Source organism: Nerophis ophidion, linkage group LG22 (genome assembly GCF_033978795.1).
Source record: "Nerophis ophidion isolate RoL-2023_Sa linkage group LG22, RoL_Noph_v1.0, whole genome shotgun sequence".
Classification (NCBI taxonomy): domain Eukaryota; kingdom Metazoa; phylum Chordata; class Actinopteri; order Syngnathiformes; family Syngnathidae; genus Nerophis; species Nerophis ophidion.
The window spans coordinates 25635248-25655265 of NC_084632.1; the positions used below are offsets into that span (position 1 = coordinate 25635248).

General features: G+C 37.9%; 1 protein-coding gene across 1 annotated transcript in view; it reads right to left on the bottom strand.

The window, feature by feature from the left end:
- The window catches only part of LOC133540966 (low-density lipoprotein receptor-related protein 8-like), a 193804-nt gene extending 175930 nt beyond the window's left edge, over positions 1-17874 (bottom strand). Inside the window, exons 1-2 of the mRNA XM_061884050.1 lie at positions 17832-17874; positions 10987-11109 (exon numbers count right to left, since the gene is read on the bottom strand). Of these exons, the coding sequence (XP_061740034.1) occupies positions 10987-11109; positions 17832-17874 (166 nt within the window). The remainder of the gene's footprint in view (positions 1-10986; positions 11110-17831) is intronic.
- Between the last annotated feature and the right edge of the window lie 2144 nt (positions 17875-20018).

A 20018-nucleotide genomic window follows, 5' to 3' on the forward strand; every position in this document is an offset into this window, starting at 1 on the left:
TGTCCAGGGTGTACACCGCCTTCCGCCCGATTGTAGCTGAGATAGGCACCACAGCGGCCCCAAAAGGAATAAGCGGTAGAAAATGGATGGAATATTACAGTATATGTGACAGCTGTATATGTGACAGGTGTCAGGTAATAGACAGATATCATCTTCGAGGTGTTTAATTACAGATTTTGGCTGTGTTGGCCTCTCCGTGTTGTTTTCAGAGGCATTACCTTAAGTCTTTAGTTAATCAGCAGTCAACCAGAGGTTTCAGGGATCAGCGCATCGATTCCACCCTGGCAAATCAATGCAATCAAAGGCTTTACTTAAGCTGAACTCAGATTACAAAGTGGTGACTGTACAGCAGAGTGGACAGAGCAGACGCTTAAGGGCCTATTGAAACTCACAACTACCGACCACGCAGTCTGATAGTTTATATATCAATGATGAAATATTAACCCTGCAACACATGCCAATACGGCCGGTTTAGTTTACTAAATTGCAATTCTAAAATTCCCGCGAAGTTTCTCGTTGAAAACGTCGCGGAATGATGACGCGTATGATGACGTGTGTTTGTGATGTTTCGGGTTGGAGGGGACATACTGGTACAGCACCACACACGGCTAATAGTCGTCTCTTTTCGTCGTGCAATTACACAGTAATTTGGACATCTGTGTTGCTGAATCTTTTGCAGTTTGTTCAATTAATAATGGAGACTATAAAGAAGAATGATGTTGGTGGAAAGCGGTATTTATTTATTTTCTAGTCCTTCACTATCAATATCCTCATCCACGAATCTTTCATCCTCGCTTAAATTAATGAGGAAATTGTCGCTTGGTCGGTTTTAATTGCGCTTACTGCTGGTGGCTCACATTATAAACAATGTGAGGATGTGAGGAGCCCTCACACCGGTGACGTCACGTGCACATACTTCCGGTATATATACACACATATATATATATATATATATATATATACACATATATATATATATATGTACATCAACTTTACAGCACAGGTAACACCAGCTCACTGGCCCTCGTGTGTGTGAATGTTGTCTGTCTGTCTGTGTTGCCCCTGTGATGAGGTGGCGACTTGCCCGAGTGCAGCTGAGATAGGCTCCAGCAAAAGGGACAAGCGGTATAAAACGGATGGATGGAACACATGAACACACACAAAAGTATGATTAAAAAAATGTAAAGAAATTATCCTTCCCCTAATCACAACACTACTTGATTCAAATTGGAACTTTACAGGGACTGTAAGTCTGTAAAATTTGATCAAGATTGGTAAAAAAGTAGTACAACACATTTTTTCATATGTCATTAACCAATTGTCTAATGATTAAACATTTGATTATCTATATTACAAGTATGCTACCATGTTATATAAAGTATTTTAAGCGCAACCCACAGGGTGTGCCGCAAATGTCAATAACCGTGATGGAGTGTCCTATTTTTTTTACAAGACTGTGAATGTCAACACTGGCAGCATCTGACCTTGGTAAGATATGTTAGTACTTAACTACACATCGACTAATCTGTATTTGAACTCTAAAATGACTCACGATTCAACTTTGGAATGAATATAAAACACAAGCATATATTGCAGGAATGAACACATACAGACACACCATTTGCAAATCAAAATTATTATTATGACAATCTTCAAAAGACTCTTTGATCACCTCATGCTAGTAAAACTTGCAAATCTTACAGATGGCCTGTGGTCACAGCCATATGAAGTTGTGTGATAAGACAGTTCTGCTCAGTTCTGTGACTTATCTGAGGAGAAAATACAGGTTGTATGAGGTAAACTCTGAAAAGTAAATATCTTTAATGAGCTATCGAGATTAAAATTTCAGTACCTCCGAACCCATACATTCTAGGTTCACACTGCAGGGTCGGATGTCCAATTCAGATTTTTTTTTTTGTCAAATCCCATCTTTTTATGTGGCCATTCACATTGTAAAAAAATAATAGATTTGTAATGTGAATGCAATTCGACTTGCATGCAAACCTGACGTCGCACACACTGCAGTGTTTACAGAAGTAAACACCACTTACACTCTAGCCCAGGGGTCCCCAAACTTTTCGACCCGCATTGGGTTAAAATAATTTGGCCCATATATATATATATATATATATATATATATATATATATATATATATATATATATATATATATATATATATGTAGGTGTGGGAAAAAATCACAAGACTACTTCATCTCTACAGAACTCTTTCATGAGGGGTTCCCTGCGCTCTACCACGGTATCGAGCACTATTCTCTGGATAATCCAATCAAGATATATATATATATATATATATATATATTATCACGTTATCGATTGGAAAATGCATTTTTAGACAATGTGATTTGCCTGAGCGGCTTGGAGACTCTGAGAGTAACAAGAACAAGCAGTAGAAAATGAAATAGAAAGGACAGACTAAAAAAAAAAAATCTCAGTACCGGCGCATTTGTTTCAATTTCAAGGATTTTGTACAATCAAAGTAAACATTTTCTGAGTCAAATTACTGCGCGTAGAATATCATGAAGGACGAGGACAAGTATTTTGGTTCGCAGTTTTACGTGATGTTTTGCTTCGATTTCTGCTTGAAGAGCGTGTCTATGGGTGAGCAGTCTGAGACACTAGGATTGGAACCTTCACGTGAGTTCCTAAAGCATTATTTGTCCAGTTCTCTGTTTCATTGTCAACTATTTAGTTTGTAACCGTCTATTTTGGTGAATACAACCTGCGATGAGGAGGTGACTTGTCCAGGGTGTACCCCGCCTACCGCCCGAATGCAGCTGAGATAGGCTCCAGCGACCCCCCTGCGACCCCAAAAGGGACAAGCGGTAGAAAATGGATGGATGGACGGAGTTATGACACTTATTGTTTTTTTGATGACGTCCCGGACAGATGAATGTGACCTGAGCGTGGGAGAACGCATGTCACACTTTTCCGATGTATTTTCACATACAAAAGAGGCCTGGGTCGGATATGAAAACATCAGAACAGTAAATTCACACTGATATGAAAAACATGCATAGTAATAATTGTATCTCTGACTACGGCAGCCAAAATGGGCCGACAATCCATCAGGCGGTGCGGCTTCAAAGTCATACTAAAACATTTTGACAGATTTTTGAGTGCCGTGTGTAATGTTTGTTATTTTCAATGGAACATTTAAAAGTTTTGGTGTTTACTGGCGTCATATTGCAGTCCACATGTATCTTTTATGTGTGACTGGTCACACTTATCATTACACCATGTACCAAATAAAATTGCTTTGAGGTCTGTTAGCAAAACCACAATTATTCCGTACATTAGGTACAATGTCGATTTTTGAGAAAATGAAAGGATTTTAAGTGCGCCTTATAGTCCGAAAAATACGGCATAAAAATAATTTGACAGAATAATAACTTTCGGATTTAATATGTTTTATTATTTCTGTTGCCCTTCAATGACAATCAATTAAATGGCAGGGTTATGCAAAAGAAATATATTGCTCTCAAATCCATGTCCCCACAGTGCTGAATAATCCCTGACCAACGTGGAGGAGAACCTTTATCGCAGCGTCTGACCTTATTTTTTCTTTTATATTTGCAGCAGTCAGCTTTTGAATGAAACTGTTAGATGGGACTTATTTGAGGACCTTGAATTACGTTTCTGCACTACAGCAGTGGTTCTCAAACCTTTTTCATTAAATATAACCTCGGAAAACACTCGGCTCTCCAAGTACCCCCATAATGGCCAACATTAAAATACAGAAGAATAAAAGGTCCAGGAATCATTAAAAACAAGGCAGATGTTTAATGCAACAAGTATATTTCATATGTTTGGCCACTGTAACATTACGCACAATGCATAAACATAATCAACAATGCCGCTCCATATACAGTACATATTTACAAACTTATTCGGCGTACCACGAGATGGAGCCCACGTACCACAGCCTTCAGAGTCATGTACAAAAAGAGAATGGCCAACTCAGTATCAGGCAATCTTCTCAATGATTGGTCAAAAGGCAATCATGTGACTACTGGGTGCCTAGACTACGACCAACTTTAAGCTGATCCTGTGTGTTTGCGGTACTTCCTTGTTAGTTTTTGGAAAGTAAAAATGCCCTTTTGTGCAGCATGAGGCTGCTCTGTAGGTGAGAATTGTGGAAAGCTTTTACATCGTTTTCCCCACAAGTACGGTAATTGAAGGTTGGCCATTAACACTATAGCAGGGGGAGGGAACCTAAGGCTCTCGAGCCAGATGTGGCTCTTTTGATGACCGCATCTGGCTTTCAGATAAATCTTAGCTGACGTTGCTTAACACAATAAGTAATTCATAATTCTGCTGGTAATCACAGTGTTAAAAATAACGTTCAAAATATAAAACATTATCATGCAATTTAATCCATCCATCCGTTTCTATCGCACCTGTTCAAGAAGTCGCATTAATGAAAGAGGAGGTGTAAAATCCTCTTGTCAGAGCGTAGGACGACACTGTACATGTGTACAGGTCTACGCGTTTCTCCTCATTGAGCTAAATTGAATCCAATCTCTGTTTAATTCCTTGCTTCTTGTCTGTTTAATAGATGTCATCAATGTTTGAACCTGACAGTTGTAGTCAGTGTTAAAAATATTATATGACTCTCACGGAAATACATTTAAAAATATTTGGCGTTCATGGTTCTCTCAGCCAAAAAAGTTCCCGACCCCTGCTGTAGAGCCACCAACTACAACGTCTTGTGCGAGGTAAACACACGACACAACGTTTGCGTTTTGTTCAGGACAGGACACACAGAAACTAATACAAATAACAGAAGAAACAAATACATTAATGAGAGGGATTGACGAGAACAGACTCTTTGAATCTTGATAAAACTAAAATAATGCAAGTCGGTAACAGCAGAAGAGAAAGTCAAACACAAATACAAAAAGACGGACATTGAACGAGTAAAATAAACCACATTTTGTGTGTAATAATAGATAATAAAGTGAACTGGAAATCTCCCATATAAAATATACAACATAAAGTGGCAATAAATGTGTCAATAACGAATAAAGCAAGATATGTTCAGGACCAACAATCACTCCATATTCTCTTGTGATCGCCAGTGTTAACATAACTGAGTTATTGTGCAGGAATATGGGGAAGTAACTACAAAATAACATTTTTTCACTTAGCATGTTACAAAAAAGAAGTATCGATTAGAATAATACATAATGAGTGATGCATACCAGGGTTTTTCTTGGATCAAATTGAGAAAATACTGACCATGCGTCAGACTTTTAATGCAAAAACATGATAGTTTTGTTCAAATTACAGTAATATGCTGTAAAGAACACCGTGAAATGTATTGTAGTTTTTATTAATTTGATGGGTAGTTTGCTGTTAAATCGTAAGTCAAGCAGATATTTAAGTATATTTTTCTTCGGACAAAAAATATTTGGAAAGTATGATAATATACTGTAATATTTGTTGCAGTATTGGATACTATTAAAGTTTAAAAGGCATGCAATTTCTAGCAGTAAATATATTTTTTCTGTCAAAATGAAAACAATCCATTACATTTAGTGAGAAAACATTAAGTACTTTACTGACACATGTCATATCCAGGTGTTTGCGGGCCAGATCTGGCCTAAGGGCCTTGCGTTCGGCCCTAAGCACTTGCATAAGAGATTGATGGCTCATAACTTGTGTGGTGGGGCCATTTTTGCTTGAGACACTCAGAAAATTTTGAAGCTAGCTTTAAGCGCTCTGTGGACAAACATTTCCAAATGTTGTCACCACCATGAATTACTAAATATTAACTGCCTGTTACGTTAATTTCTCTGCTCTGTTTCAACTGGACTCTTGACTTTCCTACTTGCGAGATCACTTTATAAAGAAGTGGCTGATTTTTCCTGGCACATCTGCAACGCTAAAAACATAACACGGAGGAAACTTTTTTAAAAATAAAAACGACTTGCTTGTAATGCTTTCTTGGGGTAACTCCTTTTAGTTGACTACCAGTCAATGATTGACTGGTACAGATAGAATCTGTACCGTCATGAAACTCTACCTGATCCTTTACAAACTTCTAATAAGTTCTTAAATCAATAGATCTATTATAATCATACTTGCCAACCTTGAGACCTCTGATTTCGGGAGTGGTCGGGCGTGGTCGGGGGTGGAGCGGAGGAGTGGTTAGGGGCGGGCCGTGGTTAAGAGGGGAGGAGTATATTTACATCTACAATTCACCAACTCGAGTATTTCATATATATTTATATATATATATATATATATATATATATATATATATATATATATATATATATATATATACACACACACATTTATACATATATATATGTTTGTATAAATATATATATATGTATGAAATACTTGACTTTCAGTGAATTCTAGCTATATACGTTTATTATATTACATATATAAATAAAATAAATAGTTTTATTTTCAAACCGCACCTATCAAATACACAGTAATAAAAACACAGTTGTTCTATTAACTGTACTGTGCTTGCTGGTTACAAAAAAAACAACAACAACACTTACCTTTCACTATTTGAGTAACCTTTGTTCTGCCATTTGCGTACTGGCGAGAGTCACTTGCCGTCGGGTGCACAACACCACATAAATCGTTGGCCAATCAAAAAGCAACCCTCATAACGCTATAGCCAACATTCACCAGGAGATGGCGACAGACAACATAGAATTACTCTATTATAGAAGGCGTCGCCATGGCTGTAACTTCCTCGTTCTTCTGCTTCGTGTCCTTGTGTGTGCAGAGCGGACGTGAAAACTGGCTGTCCCCACTCAGGTCTGCATGGAGCTGGAGGGGGTGTGTCCTCCAGCTCCGTTGAATTTAGGCAGATTTTCGGAAGAACATTTCTTCCGGGAGGTTTTCGGGAGAGGCGCTGAATTTCGTGAGTCTCCCGGAAAATCCGGGAGGGTTGGCAAGTATGATTATAGTTAGTCAGAAAAGTTTGGAAACGAGGCTAACACTACAAGCTGTGTTCAATTACCGGAGACAAAATGTTCACAGCACAGTCTGGAGTGTTCTGTAGGAGTCCAGTGATCCCTCTGTATCATGCTCCGTATGGCAGAAATCCACCTGTGGTCAACATTATGCACCAAGTAGCGGGCACAAACTCGCTTCGATCTGTTTTTTCTTCGGTAGTTGCTTCAGGTCTTTCCGGTGCACTGCTGTCGATATATCGCCTCAATAGTGGTGCAACGCTGCAACTGCAATTTAAATACGTAGCTGCCGCAGAGCGACATCAATCGCTCAATCAACACAGCGTTCAAGCAATATCAATCGCTCTGGCTGGGGCGGCACAAAATTAGATGGAGGCGGCCGCCACGCAATTTTGAACGCAGGAAAAACCCTGCATACAGTGAGTACAAGTACATTGGACACAGCCACCACAGTTAACATATTTCACCCACAAGTCACAATTTCTCTGTAATTGTTGGTACAAGGCTAATGAAGATTTTGACAAAATGAGGGTAATTGGTTATTTTTTTGGTCATTTTGTGCATGTTTTTAATGTTTATTGCCCTTCAAGTGCGTATTAGAGTGCCTGATGTGTCAAATACGGCCGCAAAATAATTTTTTGACGAAATAAGAGCCAGGATAATTTATGAGCTGGAGAATGTTTGGAACTAAACAGAGACATATTTTGTTTCATTTCGTCAGAAAAACTCATACCAAATCGACAGTAACTGTACTCATCTGTTGTCTGTCGGTGTCTGTTGTTTAGTTGGCCACACACTCTTTATACACAACTCTTGACAGTTTGAGAATCACTGCACTAAAGTATAATGAAGGCTATCAATATTTGCTATAATTGACTTAGACCAGACACTCTCCAAATGGTGCAACTATGTATACTGAAAATCCCAAATGCAAAAGTCCCATTTGGCTTGTAATTCTAAAACCATGATTAAATGGACAATGACAAGCCTGGGATTCATTGGACTGAATATGATTTATTTCTGTGCAGGCCTTAGCAATACTCCCTGAAACATTAGAATCACCAAACACTACACATAAAGTTATATCATTGTTCACTTTTTAATATGACTTGAAATTGTGTAGACAAACAAAAATGCAGCCAAGTTAAAGAAATGGTCTTGTAATTGCGTGTTCACATTTGGTGAATGCAACTAAAGTCTCTTCTACCCGTAGTTGTCATGAAAAAACTGTATATCGAGATCCAGGTGGAACAAAACAACTAGCAGTAATGTACTAGAGTGGTGTGAATTCTGCAAGAAAGAGGTATGCAGGCAGAACATTGGGACATGCAATCCAAACAACCTTGAAAGCTCTTTGTGCCGAAGGGACAGCATCTGTGTCTGAGTGGGTTAAACATTGTGTTTGTGTGCGTGTGGGCATACTTGAATGTTAATTATGAAGCTCAACGAGCAGCGGGACCCGGCGTGTGCCCTGCCCTTCATTTAAAGCATAAGTACAGTTTTTATATATAGTTTTTTTAAATTATTATTAAGGTACATATTGGCTAAAATAAGAACATTGGTCAAAACATAAATAATACAGATGGGGCCTGATCGACTGTGCAAATTTTATAGTGCTCGTAAAGCTTGTGCGCAGGGTTTTGTGTCTCCTAATTGAGCTATGAAAAATATACATTTAAAATGTATATATACACCATATTTTACGGACTATAGAGCACAATGGTATATAAGCCGCACCCACTTAATTTTAGAAGAAAAATATATTGTTCCATATATTAGCTGCACCGGACTATGAATAATATTGTATATATATATATATATATATATATATATACATATACATATATATATAATATATATATATATATATATATATATATATATGTATATATATGTAGGTGTGGGAAAAAATCACAAGACTACTTCATGAAACAGATCTGTAGAGATGAAGTAGTCTTGTGATTTTTTCCCACATCTACATATTGCGCTCTACCACGGTATCGAGCACTATTCTCTGGATAATCCAATCAAGACATATATATATATATATATATATATATATATATATATATATATATATATATATATAAATATATGTATACTGTATTTTTCGGACTATAAATTGCAGTTTTTTTTCATAGTTTGGACGGGGGTGCGACCTATACTCCGAGCGACATATGTGTGAAATCATTAACATCATTACCGTAAAATATCAAATAATATTTATCTCATTCGCGGAAGAGACGAAGTAAATGTCAGCAATCGTCACACACACGTCAGCAATCGTCACATACACCTCAACCAATAACAATTTGGCGGGGGAGGGTCATGGCAGAAGTGCATTGTGGATCATGGAAAGCTAACTGCTAAATGCTATATGGTACTGCCGTAGCTATTAAAATTGATCATTTCATCGTTGGCGGTAACTTATGAAAACTGAGAAAGGCTGAACAAAAATTGGACCGAAAGGGAAATCATGTACTGCAGATTACAACCTGTATGTAGTGAAATATGCAGGAGAAAACAACAAGAGGAAGTGGCGCATACCTTGGGAGTTGGCGGAGTTGTTTAGAAGCGACATCGAGGAAGAAGATTTCATGGGATTTATCGATTAGGACAGACGGATTGTTTGGTAAACGTATAGCATGTTCTATATGTTAGTTATTTGAATGACTCTTACCATAATATGTTACATTAACATTCTAGGCATGTTCTCAGTTATAATCCGAAAAATACGGTATATCTACATATACATACAGATGTGTGTATATACTGTAAATATATATATATATATATGTATATATATATATATATATATATATATATATATATATATATACATATATATACATATATATACACACACGTATATATACATATATATACATATACATGCAGACATATATATCTGTGTATATATATATATATATATATATATATACGTAAATATACACACACACATATAAATACATATATATACATATACATGCAGACATATATATCTGTATATATATATACATGTTTATTTACATATATATACACATATATATATACATATATATATATATATATATATATATATATATATATATATATACATATACTGTATATATAAATACACACATGTGTATATATACACATTTACACACGCACGCACGCACACACACACACACACACACACACACACAGGGTTTCTTCTTCATGAAATTGAATCTGGCCCGCCGCCACAGCATTTTTATTGCTGCCATACTTGCAAATAAGGTTGTTGTTTTTATACTTAAAATTTAAGTAATACAATGTATTGTAGCCCCCAGAATATATCACACAAAGTCTGATGAATCTTATAACAACAAACAGCACCATTCCAACTGGTTTTGCCTCCTGTACAACACTTTCGTCTCCATGCTTCCCCGGAGACACAACAATACTTCCTTATTCTTTGCCAATCAGCATTCAGGTACAGACGGTGTGTTTGTAAAAATGGAAATAATAGACATAAAATCCAAGCCACACAAACTTTAAACATTAACACCAGCTGGTCATTACAGTTTGAATGTATGTATAAATATACATATATAGCCTATAATTTGTGCACAAATGCAGATAGTTCAACAAAATGTAGTTGCTATAGTTTGCACCGTTGAGAGGCTCTTTGACAAGGGCCTCTTTGCAACCTCTAATGATGTGTCTTAACCAGACATTAAAATACATTCTGTATACATTTTATTAAATCATTTAATCCAGTACATACAAACTTATAAATGTGGCGTGTCCAATTATGCTTTTTTATATAAAATAGGTATAATAATTAGGGGTGCTTGTGTGATTAAACAATTCGTACATATGCAGTTTGAGTTTGATGTGTGTGCACACACTGAGTGTGTGTGTGTGTGTGTGTGTTGTGTGTGAAATGACCTCCCAGACTGTGTGCATGGCCTATCCCCTGTCTATGTTGACATCCATGTCTTTCTAACGTTGTTTGTTTCCATGCGTTTGTCACAGCGTGTGTGCTCAGCTACTTACTGCAGATTGCGTCAGCCTCATCAGAACCATCTGCACACTCCTGTTCTCCATCGCAGCGCCACCTAGCGGGAACACACTGTCCATTTTTGCAGGCAAAGTCTGTGGTTGCACATGTCTTCTTGGCTGTTGAGACAAGGGGAAACACATTAATGAGTGTGGAGCTCAGATGATTGAGTTAAATACAGTGGGGCAAAAAAGTATTTAGTCAGCCACCGATTGTGCAAGTTCTCCCACTTAAAATAATGACAGAAGTCTGTAATTTTCATCATAGGTACACTTCAACTGTGAGAGACAGAATGTGAAAAAACCCCCAGGAATTCACATTGTAGGAATTTTAAAGAATGTATTTGTAAATTATGGTGGAAAATAAGTATTTGGTCAACCATTAAAAAAGATCTCATTGATGGAAGGAGGTTTTGGCTCAAAATCTCACGATACATGGCCCCATTCATTCTTTCCTTAACACGGATCAATCGTCCTGTCCCCTTAGCAGAAAAACAGCCCCAAAGCATGATGTTTCCACCCCCATGCTTCACAGTAGGTGTGGTGTTCTTGGGATGCATCTCAGTATTCTTCTTCCTCCAAACACGACGAGGTGAGTTTATACCAAAATGGATACATGGATGATACAGCAGAGGATTGGGATAATGTCATGTGGTCAGATGAAACCAAAATAGAACTTTTGTTGTTCTTTATCACAGCGTTCAGACTGATTTCAGTCAAGTCATGAACTACATGTTGCCTCTCTAGCTCCATGATAAATCCATCCATCCATCCATTTTCTACCGCTTGTCCCATTGGGGGTTGAGGGCGGTGCTGGAGCCTTTCTCAGCTTCATTCGGGCCAAAGGTGGATTACACCCTGGACAAGTCGCCACCTCATTACAGGGCCAACACAGATAGACAGACAACATTCACACTCACATTCACACACTAGGGACCATTTAGTGTTGCCAATCAACCTATCCCCAGGTGCATGTCTTAACCTTTAGATTACAAATCTTCTAAATGATCGATTAATCAATTATTACACCCATCCCTAGCTAAAGGACTTGATGAATACACATGGATGGACACTCAATTGAGGACCTATTTCAGGCAAGTTGTAATTTACACACATGTTGTTTTCTACATAGTAAGTCATGAGTAGTGTGGTTCTAGGAAGGATACGTTCATGGAAAACAAAGAAAAGACAGAGAAAAATGAGAGACGAAAAGAACTGAGGTACGGGAAAAAAAAGTTTGAGTAATAACAGGGGATATGGATTGTCCTTCACATTGTTGTGATCTGTTAAAGAGCTAAAAACCGCCGCAAGTCAGGAAAGAATGACACAGGCCGTTAATCAGTGAGCTGAGTTTGAACAGCCATGAGTGCGCGGAGAATACTTGAAAGTCCACATGCAACGCGGTGAGTGCATTCTTCTGTGTGAAATGGAGTAAGGTGGACATATAAAATATTGGTCTTGTGAAGAGAATAAAAGCCCCTTCAGTTTCTCAATAGGCAGGAAATTATTCAGGAGAAAAGACCAGAACACAACAACTACATTCAACACAGGCTGTGAATACAAAACTGTCCCCCGTTTTTCCTTAAAAGTCAATGTTTCAGGTAGGGCTGGGCGATGTATCGATATACACGATATATCGCGAGTTTGTCTCTGTGCGATATAGAAATTGACTATATCGTGATATTCGAGTAAACGTTCTCACGCAGTTGCTTTTAGCTGCTACAGGCACTACAGGCTCTTCCCACTCTTTCCTGTTTCCCCTTCTCACAGACAGCAAGCACACCTTCTTACATACGTCACATACGTATACGCCCTCGCGAAGCAGAGAGGTAGCAGCATGGGTAACGTTAGCTGTGGTGCGAGTGGTAATACCGAGAGAAAGAAGGTATGAATCTGGTAACAAATGAAGGAAGAATTAATTCCGAAGAAAAACAGCACGGGGTCCATCGTCTGGCGGTGGTTTGGCTTCAAGTGGGAATATGTTGAACAGACAACCATAATTTGTCAAATGTGGGGCAAAAGCGTTGCTACAAAAAGTAGCATTACTAATAATTTGTAGCATCATTTGAAAAGTTCCCTGCTAGAGAATAAGGAGTGCTTGAAACTCCGCATGTCAACATCTCCGTTCAGTGCCACACGCCCACACCATCAAAATGCCCAAGCAAACATTTCCAGATCAACACGTATGAAAAAAACAGTCAACAACAAAAGGAGATAATGTCCGCAGTAACCTACCACATAGCAAAGGACGAAAACTATTTGATTTCCTATTAAGCAGCTCATTTTTATTTGACACTTATTGAAATATCTTAAGTGAGATCATGCACAAAAGTGCACTTTATTTGATTAAACTATTGTAGTGGCATTCTGTACAAAAAGTGCTTTTTTATTTAGTGTTGTTTTGATATGTCATCTTAGTGACATCATGCACACAAGTGCATAATAGCTTGTTTTAAAATGTCTCTGACAATCTTGCGATTTCTGTTTTGAAATGACATGAATGGTTGTGCCACTGCTTAATAACTGTTTAATGAATAGTTTTGGTCAATTGACTTAGTTGTGATTTCCCTCTCTGCAAAGTTTAAAATGAGCTATATTTATGCGGTATGAACAAGAATGTTTTAATGTAGACACATAGAATCATCATACTGGTGTGATTATATGTATCAAGTGTTAATTCAAGGCTAAGGCAAAATATTGAAATATATATCGGGTATCGCGATATGGCCTAAAAATATCAAGATATTAGAAAAAGGCCCTATCGCCCAGCCCTAGATTCAAGTGTGTATCAAAACATTGGTTTCATTGGCGATATCGTAAGAATGATTGACCCAAAAACTGACATTTTTTGCATTTTATATTTTCCCTCATTGACAAGTCAGTTAAATTTGAAGGTTAGAGGGCAGAAATTTGGCCAAATAGTTTTGAATAAGTTTTTGCAAATTTCTAATAAATACAGTTTTATTTTATTCTAAATTCAAGGATGTATCGATAATCATTTACTATACACTTAGACCCTTTTTCCACATTTCGGTTGCCATTGACACCCATTGTAAAACATATAATATGTTCTAATACTAATATGTTCTTTCATTTAAAAAGTCACCCGCGAGAGAATGAAGAGTATTTAATAAATACAGTTTTATTTCATTCTAAATTTAAGAATGTATCGATAATCATTTACTATACACTAAGACCCTTTTTCCCCATTTCGGTTGCCATTGACACCCATTGTAAAACATTTATTTTAATATTCTCAAGAACCTGACATCTTATGGTGCTTTTACCACAAATGCTGAATGGAAATGTCTCCCTTCGAAATTCGAGGAAAAATTGTTCAGGGTGTAATTACACCTCTCAACTAGGGCTGGGCGATATATTGATATAAACGATACATCGCGGGTTTGCCTCTGTGCGATATGTAAAATGACTATCGTAATATTCGAGTATACGTTCTCACGCAGTTGCTTTTAGCTGCGGGCATTACACTACAGGCGTTTCTCACTCCTTCTCGTCTATCCTTCTCACAGAGACGTAAAACAAGCCCACCTTCTTACATACGTCACATACTTTCGCGCGTGTAGCGTCATACGCCCTCGCCGAGCAGAGAGGTAGCAGCATGGCTAACGTTAGCTGAGGCAGGTGGTGCAAGCGGAGCGGTGCGAGTGACATTACAAGAGAGAGAAGGTGCGAATCTGATCACAAATGGAGGAAGAACAATAAATGCCCCAAAAAAACAGCATTGGGTCCGACATCTGACGGTGATTTGGCTTCAAGCGGGAAGATATTCAGCAGACAACAGCAATATGCAAAGTACACAGCAGAAGTGTTGCTACAAAAGGTAGCAGCAGTACTAATATGTTCTTTCATTTAAAAAGTCACCCGCGAGAGAATGAAGGGTATTTAAATAAATACAGTTTTGGTCAAATGACGTAGTTGTGATTTCCCTCTCTGCATGAAAGTTTAAAAGTAGCATATATTAATGCAATATGAAGAAGAATGTTTTAATGTAGACACATAGAATCATCATACTGCTGTGATTATATGCATCAAATGTTCATTCAAGGCTAAGGCAAAATATGGAAATATATATTGTATATTGCGATATGGCATACAAATATCAAGATATTAATACAAGCCAATATCGCCCAGCCATACTCTCAACCCTAGTTAATGTGAGATACATATTATTCATACACAGTGTTTTTGCATTGTTGTTTTTTTAAATTGAAAAATCTGCCAACAAACGATTGAAATGCAGTGATCAATGACCGTGGTGGGTTGGTTTTGCTTCAGTGAGGTGTGTGAATGTGGTTATGAAGACATTTTCTGTAGATTAGATTAGATTAGATTAGATAGTACTTTATTTATTCCGTCAGGAGAGTTCCTTCAGGAAAATTACAATTTTCAGCACAATCCCATTCAAGATCAGACAAACATTACAGGGAGACAGAACAGGATCGCTGACGGGTCTGCCGGCTTCCAGCGCCCCTTACAAAAAAGATGACATACAGGTAAACAAGGGGGGAGGGGTGTGGGGGGGTGGGAGAAAAAAAAATAGAAGATTAAAATAAAATAAAATAAAAAATACAATTAAAAATCGGTCTTAGCCTAGGCCCTAGCCTTAGATTGTCAGTGTGTATATGTGCAAAGGCACCACATATGTTTAGTGTCTACACTGCAACCACACAATTACCCCATTGTGAGATGATTACAGTCATCCTATCTTATCTTCCTTCCATCCATCCATTTTCTACCGCCTATTCCATTACAGGGTGACGGGGGGTGCTGGAGCCTATCTCAGCTGCACACGGGCGGAAGGCGGAATACACCCTGGACAAGTCGCCACCCTATCCTAAATAAACTAGATAGGTTATGTGGTTATCTAACTTTAATTGCGTTGAGTCTTCGTTATTTACTGTACTTTAAAACAAACATTCAGTTTCACCAAAAATATTGATGCCATTATTTACTTTTCTTTATTTACCTTTGCATGCAAATGTAAATATATTTTGTGTGTGTGTCTCTGTAAAAATTACAAAAAATTTGTAAAACCTTTTAGCAGAGTGCACCAACAAGCAAACCCTGCAAGTAGAGCCAGTGTTTGTAAAGCTCTTCTCTTCATTCATTGGACGTGTGGCTGGGAAGGTTCATGCAAGGGAATGTTTAAAGCAGGGGTGTCAAACTCAAATACAGATTGGGCCAAAATTTAAAACCGTACAAAGCCGCGGGCCGAGGTTGAACAAATTAACCTTTTAATAGGGACCCAAACAAGTTTTGCATTGAATATTGAACAAGCAAGGCTTATATAACTTTATAGTGACATGCACAATCGAGTTTCAAATAATAATAATAATCAAAAAATATCAGTGGCATATCAAAATTTAAACAAAAATTGAATGCTCTCTTCGGCAACGGGGTTGAGGTGGACGGGGTTTGGTGATAGCGGGGGTTGTATATTGTAGTATCCCGGAAGAGTTAGTGCTGCAAGGGTTTCTGGGTATTTGTTCTGTTGTGTTTATGTTGTGTTATGGTGGGGATGTTCTCCCGAAATGTGTTTGTCATTATTGTTTGGTGTGGGTTCACAGTGTGGCGCATGTTTGTAACAGGGTTAAAGTTGTTTATACGGCCACCCTCAGTGTGACCTGTATGGCTGTTGCCTAACTATGCCTTGCATTCACTTGAGTGAGTGTATAAGCCGCATATATTATGTGACAGGGACGGCACGCTGTTTGTATGGAGGAAAAGTGGACGTGGGGACAGGTTGTAGAGAACACCAAAGGCAATGCCTTTAAGGCCCACCCCCAATGTGCTTTGGAGTCTTCCGGGAAAATCGTGAGGGTTGGCAAGTAGGAGTATTAGCGGTGAATGCGGTGTTACAGCAGCGGGCCAGCTCTAATGTTAATTTGATATTGCCTCAAGGGCCAAATTAAATTACACGGCGGGCCAAATTTGTGCCGCGGACCCGGGTTTCACACCCATGGTTTAAAGTAAGATAAACTTGTCAAAATTTCCATCGGCTCATTATAGTCAAAAAATGGACTACAATGCTTGCAAAGGGGCTGTGGAACACTTAAACCAGGTAAGCACAATTATGCTTTAAGTCTTTGTTATTTCTTTTTCTGTTAGTATAAATACCGTATTTTCCGGACTATAAATCGCAGTTTTTAATAGTTTGGCCAGGGGTGCGAATGATGTGTGAAATTATTAACACATTACCGTAAAATATCAAATAATATTATTTAGCTCATTCACGTAGGAGACTAGACGTATAAGATTTCATCTGATTTAGCGATTAGGAGTGACAGATTGTTTGGTAAACGTATAGTATGTTCTATATGTTATATTTATTTGAAAGACTCTTACCATAATATGTTACATTAACATACCAGGCACCTTCTCTGTTGGTTATTTATGTGTCATATAACGTACACTTTTTCAGCCTGTTGTTCACTAATCTTTATTTATTTTAAATTGCCTTTCAAATGTCTATTCTTGGTTTTGGGTTTTGTCAAATAAATTTCCCCCCAAAATGCGACTTATACTCCAATGCGACTTATATATGTTTTTTCCCGTCTTTATTATGCATTTTCGGCAGGTACGACTTATACTACGAAAAATACGGGAGAAGTGTATTGTCTTTATTTATATGTTGGTAAGTTGTGGTTTTGGTTTTTGGTATTCTTAGATACCAAAAGAAAGGAAGGAGTAATCTTTACTATAATTGTCACTGTATAATGTATCACTATTTGAAATAAAGTACATTGTTTTTGTATCAAAGGATGTCTTTCAACTGATGTAATCTGACCTTATTTGCAGGTCTGTGCCACTTACTTACTTACTTCTGCCAATGAAAGTCACGCAGGTGAGCCGCAAGATATACATGTCATGCTACAATGCATATGTACTTTTTACGTCCATGGATTGTAAATGGAACAGCACCAGGTGCTACAGAAGCCGTCTATTTTTGGAGGACATAGGGAGAGCGCTCATTGCCATAGCAGTGGAGAGGAGACGGCGTCTCCCAAGGGAACAAATAATGTTTGTTCTTGCCTGATGGTAACGCAGGCAGTGCTTTTTGTGCCCCCTGCACAATAGGAATGGCGAACCAGGGCATCAAATGTGAAATGTTTATTTGTAAACAGCAGAAGAAATCTGTCTGTGACTTGTGTTAATAAATACAGTATAAGTATCATTGTATAGCTCACAATGAAAGTGTTGTTCTGGTCATGTTCTCTTGTGTTCAAATAAAACAGATGGTTTGTGTTTTTGTTCAATTGATACTGGATCACAATCAGCGTTATGAATTATTACCATTTAGAGGATGCTGATATCTACAGTGCATCCGGAAAGTATTCACAACACTTCACTTTTTCCACATTTTGTTATGTTACGACCCTATTCCAAAATGAATAAATCCATTTTGCCCTCAAAATACTTCAGACAAACCTATATTGACAATGTGACAAGTACTTTTTTTCCCCCAAACATATTGAAAATAAACACCCCCCCACAACCCTGAAAGGGACAAGCGGTAGGAAATGGATGGATTAAAAATAAACGTGATTTAAAAAAAAAAAATCACATGTACATAAGTATTCATAGTATTTACTCAGTACTTTTTTGATGCATCTTTGGAAGCAATTACAGCCTCAAGTATATTTGAATACAATGCCACAAGCTTGGCACACCACATCCTTGGGCTATTTTGCCCATTCCTCTTTCCAGCACCTCCATCAGTTTAGATAAGAAGCATTGGTTTTATCTATAATGTCTCTGTACAATGCTGCATTCATCTTGCCCTCTAACCTGAGTAGTGTCCCAGTTTGTGTCATGACAAACATCCCCACAGCATGATGCTGCCACCACCATGCTTCACTGTGGTTATGTTATTGGGCTGGTGATGAGTGGTGCTTGGTTTCCTCCAAACACGATGGCTGGTATTTATGCCAAAGAGTTGAATGTTTGTCATAATGTTTGCCGGCCCAGTCACATAATATGTGCTGCTTTTAAACACACAAGTGAATGCAAGGCGTACTTGGTCAACAGCCATACAGGTCACACTGAGGGTGGCTGTATAAACAACTTTAACACTGTTACAAATATGCGCCACAATGTGAACCCACACCAAACAAGAATGACAAACACATTTTGGGAGAACATCCGCACCGTAACACAACATAAACACAACAGAACAAACACCCAGAACCCTTTGCAGCACTAACTCTTCCGGGAAACTACCATATACACCACCCACTACCACCAACTCCTCCCCCCGCCCCCCACCACCACCATCTCCCGAATCCGAAGGTCTCATGGTTGGCAAGTAAGCTGTTAGGCGCATCAATGGATTGGTTCAGGTCTTTGAACAGCATATTGACTTTGTTTGAAAATAGGAATATTTCACTAAAAGTGGCTAAGCTAGTTTAAGGTCAAAGGTGATATACCAAAGTTTCCCCAACATGTAATTGATTGTGGTGGTCTGCCACGGCAAAATAAAAGCCGCCACACCTTGAAACTGAGAAGTTTTATTTTACATGAACAATCATTTTAGTACCGTATTTTTCGGGACTATAAGTCGCAGTTTTTTTCAAAGTTTGACCGGGGGTGCGACTTATATGTGAAATTATTAACACATTACCCTAAAATATCAAATAATATGTAGCTCATTCACGTAAGAGACTAGACGTATAAGATTTCATGGGATTTAGCGATTAGGAGTGACAGATTGTTTGGTAAACGTATAGCATGTTCTATATGTTATAGTTATTTGAATGACTCTTACCATAATATGTTACGTTAACATACCAGGCACCTTCTCAGTTGGTTATTTATGTGTCATATAACGTACACTTATTCAGCCTGTTGTTCACTATTCTTTATTTATTTTAAATTGCCTTTCAAATGTCTATTCTTGGAGTTGGGTTTTATCAAATAGATTTCATCAAAAAATGCGACTTATACTCCAGTGCGACTTATATATGTTTTTTTTCATTCTTTATTATGCAGTTTTGGCGGGTGCGACTTAT